Below are 6122 nucleotides of genomic sequence, written 5' to 3'. Positions count from 1 at the left end.
ATCAACCTAAATATAGTCGAATTTTTTTTCCAATACTAAATCAAGTCAAACCAATCAATAGTCGGGTTTTTTTTACTCGATTTACGATTTGATTCAATTTTGAGTTCGATTTTGTATACCCCTACATTGCAATACTATAATAAATCTGCAATATATATCAAAAGTGGATTATGTATGTAATATATATGTATTATAACTGTTTTAAGATACATTATGTTTGTTTGATAAGAAATTGACACATTCTATACTGAGTTATCAAATGTGTTATAAATATATTATCCATCAATAAAGCTTGTATTATATGTGTTCTATAAATTGTTCTCTGTAATATGTATTAAAAATTATCAAGTAAAAAAAATTATTGTTATAAATGGTATATTTTTCTTAATATAGTATATTTATGCAAGTTTTCCCTCTCAAAATGAGTTAAGACTTGAATGAAATAGTATAATAAATATTTTAAAATGATTCCAAAGTAAATATTTTTATGTATAAAATAAAATTTTAAAATTACATATATAACGTCGGGTTGGTTTGGTCTCCGATTGGTTTTTTTAGTTGAAACCAAATCAACCTAAATATAGTCGGATTTTTTTTCCAATACCACACCAAGTCAAACGAAATCAGTAGCCGGGTTTTTTCTTTTATTTTACTAGATTTACGATTCGATTCGATTTTCAGTTCGATTTTGTACACCCCTACATAGCAATACTATAATAAATCTGCAATATATATTAAAAGTGGATTATGTATGTAATATATATGTATTATAACTGTTTTAAAATACATTATGTTTGTTTGATAAAAAATTGACACATTCTATACTGAGTTATCAAATGAGTGATAAATATATTATCCATCAATAAAACTTGTATTATATGTGTTCTATAAATTATTCTCTGTAATATATATTAAAAATTATAAAGTAAAAAAAATTTATTGTTATAAATGATATATTTTTCTTAATATAGTATCTTTGCAAGTTTTTCCTTTTAAAATGAGTTAAGACTTGAATCAGTTGAGATTGAACCAAATACAAATTATATTTAGTCCAACCCTTAAAATTTAATTTAGATGAATTCAATAAGTTTCCTATAGTTGGGCTCATTTTTTTACATCCTTAATACATCTTGGGCATCCATTTGTGATCAATTATGTTTGGAGCATCAATTCTAAGTAATAATAAAGTCGTTATGCTGAGTGTAATGAGAATAATTATGTAAGATGTGAATTGCTATTGTTAAAATAATAGGAAATATAATGATAGAAGAAAATAAAATGACTTTTGAATTGTGAAGAATCACTTTCCTTAAAGAAGTATTGCTTCCATACATATTGGGGCAAAACAAACAATTCACTTTAGAATACAATAAAATCCTTATATATACTTACAAAATTTTCTTTCCTATTTCTAAAAAGTCCTTATATTTATACGTAAAACGTAAGATGTGATTTTTTATAGTAGTTATATTTTGGCTCATGAATAAACGTGTTTGTTCAATTTAGGACCTTTATATATTAAAAGATGACTTTTCATAATAGTCTTGTTCTTTCATGAACATATATGCCTACTCAATTTAAGATTTCTATTTACAATTAGTAGGATATGAATTTTTTAGGACCCGTTTGGCCATAGATTTTCCAAGTAAATATGAAAAAAAAATAAAAATAAATTTGTCCATATAATTTGGTAAATATTTTTTTGGCAAATAATCTAAATACTTAAATACTAAAAAAAATAAACTAGTATTTGAGTTAAATATCATTATCTGAGAGTTTCTAAAAATTTAAAGGGAAAAGGGTCTGATATACCCCTCAATTTTGCCATTTGGAGCTGATATACAGTTCATTGTGAAAATGACTCATATATTGTCCTTATCGTTATACAAACGGCTCACATACACCCCTGCCGTTACAAAATGAGTTCACATATACCCTTCATTTAACGGAAGTTAAAAAATTAGTTCTAAATTTATTTATTTTTACTTTTAGTTGTTTAAAAAAAATTATTTAGGGTATATATGATTCTTCTATCAAAGTTTAAGGTATATTTAAGTTTTTTCCGTACATAAATTATTTTTTAATTTCTTTTATTATAATTATATGAGTTTTTTATTCTATTTTATTTTTTTTCTTTCAATCCTTAGTTTAAAGAAAAAAATTTAAACTATTTTTTGTCTATATTGTAATTGATTTTTGTATTTGAAGAAAAAAGTTGTCATCTATAATAAGTTTTACAAGAATATTAGTGAAACATAAATATATTTGATTATCAAAATAATAATTCTAAATTAGTCATTGAAACAAAAAAAAGTCAAAAAAATATGTTTGACGAAGATTAAATTTACTCATATGAGATTATATTTTTTAGAAAAAAATAATAAAAAATAATGTTAAAATTTTTTTTTTCATTTCTGTTAGAGAAAAAGGGTATATGTGAGTCATTTCTTTATAAATAGGGGTATATATGAGTCACTTTAATAACAAGGGATATATCAGCTCTAAACTACAAAGTTGAGGAGTACATCAGACCCTTTTCCCAAATTTAAATTCTACACCAGACTTTTCTCTTTTAAAAAAACATTCTATAATAGTTATTTGCTGTATTACATAATTTTTTACGTTAACACCAAAGTAGTGATAGAATATTCAGTGAAACATGAAAGTGATGATATGGTAGTTGATGAAAATGATGAACATTCGGCTCAAATTAACAAAGTTATTAGTTTCGTCTATTTCACGATGTTTGGAATGATGTTTGTTGCACTCCTTCGAACTACTACATTGCTTTAGTGTCATGGACCTACTTGTTATTATTTGCTGCAACGAAGAAGCAATGACTTATTGAGGAAATCATGAATCTTGTTACATCGACGTTTCTATCTTGCTATGTAATATAAATCTGTGGTTAGTTTTGATTGTTTCTAAAACTTATGAGTAAAAATCATAATTTTTTTAAAATGGAATATATTCACCTCAATAATACTCCCTCCGTCCCTTTTTATATTAGTATCTTTTTACTTTGCACTTGCATTAAGAAATTATGTTACTTTATCCTTCTACTCTTATTAAATTTTTTGAAATTCAAGTTTTCAGTCAATGAACATGAATTAATTTAATCAATAAACATAAATCAATACTTAGTTTTACTAAGTTGATCAAATGTATATTTTCAAGGTTAACCTCTCGTAAGGTTAAAAAAGAAATAATATAATAATGTATGCATTAATTTCATAAAATGACAAGAGTTACGGATCAACTATTTATATAAATGAATAACCTATTAAAAAAGGCGAAGGGAGTAACTAAAAGGAAATATCTTTTTGGCTCGAATAATATTTTTTCTATGTTATTTTATTTTTTATACATTTTTATCCTTTTAATTTTAAACTCCTACCTTTAACTAAAAATGAAAAAAGATCAATTTATTTTTAAAAGAAAATATTACAATTTTTTTAATTTTTGACCAAATTCTGATAATTTTTTTTGACAATTTAGCTTCTTTTTTTTTATCAAAAATATTGATCAGAACACTAACTTAAAAAAGTCACATAACCTTTTTAATTCTGGTGCAATTGCTGGAGTTTCATCTTCCAACCCATGTTCATTGTCTCTTTAAAGGCTGCAATACTATTTCCACAAAAAATAAAATTGCGACCCATAAATTGTCCATTCACGTTTTTCTCTTGAAACTTATCAACGTTATGAAATTTGTACGTGGATAATTGCTAGGTAGCCACAATGCCATGTTACAGCTGGCCTGCAATGCAACATTACGTAACAAAATGGCTTTGTGTTACTGCAGCAGAGCAGGGCAGAGGCACACCACAACACATCATCACATTGGCACATGCCTAAACCCTATTTCATTTCATCATAATATCATAAATGTAAGATATTTTAGGAAATAAAACATTAAAAATTATTTTTGGATATCTAATCGTTCAGACGATAGTGATAACATATATTTATACTTAGAATAGACTTTTTTTAAAATTAAAACGAAAAGAAGGATCAAAATATGTTACTGAAAGACTTGCTACTAAAATAAAAACAGGTAATAGAAAGGGCAAAATAATTAGTTAAACTTAATCAGATCTAGTATGCATTGTGTATGAACGATAATTTAAATTAAGGATTTAGAAAAGCCAGATTAGTTTACTGTCACAAGAAGTTAAAATATTCTATAAGTTACGTAAATCCTTAATTTATTGAAAGATTATGTACCGTACACCAAAAGACCAAAAGGGACAGTCAGTTGGATAATTAATTAATTCAAGTTGTACTAAACTCGAATCTGGATTAATACAACGATTGTTTGTTGGATCACTAATAAACATGGTTCCTATCAGTTTTGTCTACAAATAATACTAATTGATATTTCCAAGTTGGTTCAAATAGTCCTAATTGAAGGATTAAAATTTTCATTTGTCTCTCTGATTCACAACACCACAACGAAGAGCCAAATAATTTGACAACTACAAAAAAAAAATTCCCACCCTCTTAAAAAAATTAAACTAAATTAATCGTCCACTTAATTAGTACACAATTCGAGTGAAAATTACTTCATCACGATTTTAAAATTCCATTAATTGTTTTTTTTTTTACTTTTTTCACTTAGATAGCATATTAATTGTCAATATTGTTAAAAAGTATTCTTTTTTTCTAATATTTATAGAAGGGGAAAAAGTGACAAAGTAATATGAAACAGAGTAGATCCATCTATAGGTCACAACTACCGCCATTCCAATGCTATATATTGCCGTCTTCAAACTTGAAGAGTCGATCCAATTTGAAAGAAGAAAAAATAGAGGGAGAAAAGAAAATGGCATGCTGGTCACCTGAAAGTGCAACCAAAGCCTATCTCAAAGCAATAAAAATGGTTAGTTATGATTTCACAATTTGTTCTCTACAATTGAATCAACAAAATTCCAATATTTTATTGTTTCTCATTTTTTTTTATATATTTCAGGGAAAGAGTGCTAAAGAGCCAGATGTATCAGAATTCATCTCAGCACTTGTTGCTGGAAACAATGCACAACTGATGGTCGTGGCGTGTGCTGGTGCAGCCGATTCCACCACACTAGCCCTTGTGGCTGCAGCTCAGCAAACTGGTGGTAGAGTCGTTTGCATTCTCCGTGAATTCGATAAATTAAATCCATCCATTGAATTTCTACAACATAACGCTATGCACGTTGAATTTGTAATTGGAGATGCCAAAACTCTACTAGTAAACGATTATAGAAGAGCAGATTGTGTAGTAATTGATTGCAACATTAACAACTTTGAACGTATTTTTAAAACAGCACGAGGAATTGGGGGAAGTAATGCCTTTGTTTTAGGGTACAACGCGTTGCAAATGGGATCGTGGAGATGTGCAAGCTTTAATGCGCATTTGTTACCCATAGGAGAAGGTGGTTTATGGATGACTAGAATGACACGAAAAGGCAGTGATTTAGGCGTTTCGGAGAAAAAGAGTCGTTGGATCGTTAAAGTGGATCAATGTACAGGGGAAGAACATGTATTCAGGGTCAGATCTCCACATGGAAAATCACTCGAAGCATAGGTTTTGATTTAGTGCTATTTGATATATAGATTGTAGAGTATACACTATAATATTTTTCCAATATCTGAAATAATAAGCAGACATTAGCAGGCTATGCTTTTTGATCCAGAGATTTAATCGTGTTATAGTAGACTCACGAGTTAGCTGTTGGGGTTGAACATTGATATTTGAGTCAGATCCATCCCGGTTTGGGCTCCTGGTCCACGTTTCACTCGGATCAGATTTACTCATTGTCCATTTAAATGCTGTCAATCCTAATCAATGACATTGGATTATGAAATGAACCTTAATTAAGCAAATATAATTTCATCTTTAAATCAGCTCCTCATGATATTAGCAGGATAATGAGCAAATGATGGGCTTCATTTCCGTCATTTGACAAGTTTTCATCCAGTTATCTACGGATCGATACAATAAGTAAGCCTCAATCTCCAGGAAATTGGAGTTTGTCTACATGAATTCTCGCTAGCTATTTGTGTTGCTCCTTATAAGTCTTTTGCTGACTATATTTTTTTTTTCATTTTGAATTTTTTAGCCTTAATCAATAGTTAAACGA

The 6122-nt window shown here is 28.1% G+C and overlaps 1 protein-coding gene across 1 annotated transcript; it reads left to right on the top strand.

Annotated features, from left to right (window-relative positions):
* Positions 1–4714: 4714 nt before the first annotated feature.
* On the top strand, positions 4715–5886 carry LOC107022908. The gene is made up of 2 exons (XM_015223481.2): positions 4715–4882; positions 4973–5886. Exons 1-2 carry the CDS (start codon positions 4826–4828, stop codon positions 5564–5566), a joined length of 651 nt encoding a protein of 216 aa, XP_015078967.1. The 5' UTR covers positions 4715–4825; the 3' UTR covers positions 5567–5886.
* The last annotated feature ends 236 nt before the right edge of the window (positions 5887–6122 follow it).

Source organism: Solanum pennellii, chromosome 6, assembly GCF_001406875.1.
Source record: "Solanum pennellii chromosome 6, SPENNV200".
NCBI classification, from domain to species: Eukaryota; Viridiplantae; Streptophyta; class Magnoliopsida; order Solanales; family Solanaceae; genus Solanum; species Solanum pennellii.
The sequence above is the reverse complement of the archived record's forward strand: the minus strand, read 5'-3'. Positions and strand labels throughout refer to the sequence as shown.

What these genes read in the sequence shown, in the direction of transcription:
- LOC107022908 (XM_015223481.2), top strand. Translation starts at nt 4,826, where the DNA reads ATGGCATGCTGGTCACCTGAAAGTGCAACCAAAGCCTATCTCAAAGCA. An exon ending in ATCTCAAAGCAATAAAAATG is followed by an intron (nt 4,883 to 4,972) that starts GTTAGTTATGAT and finishes TATATATTTCAG; the next exon opens with GGAAAGAGTGCTAAAGAGCC.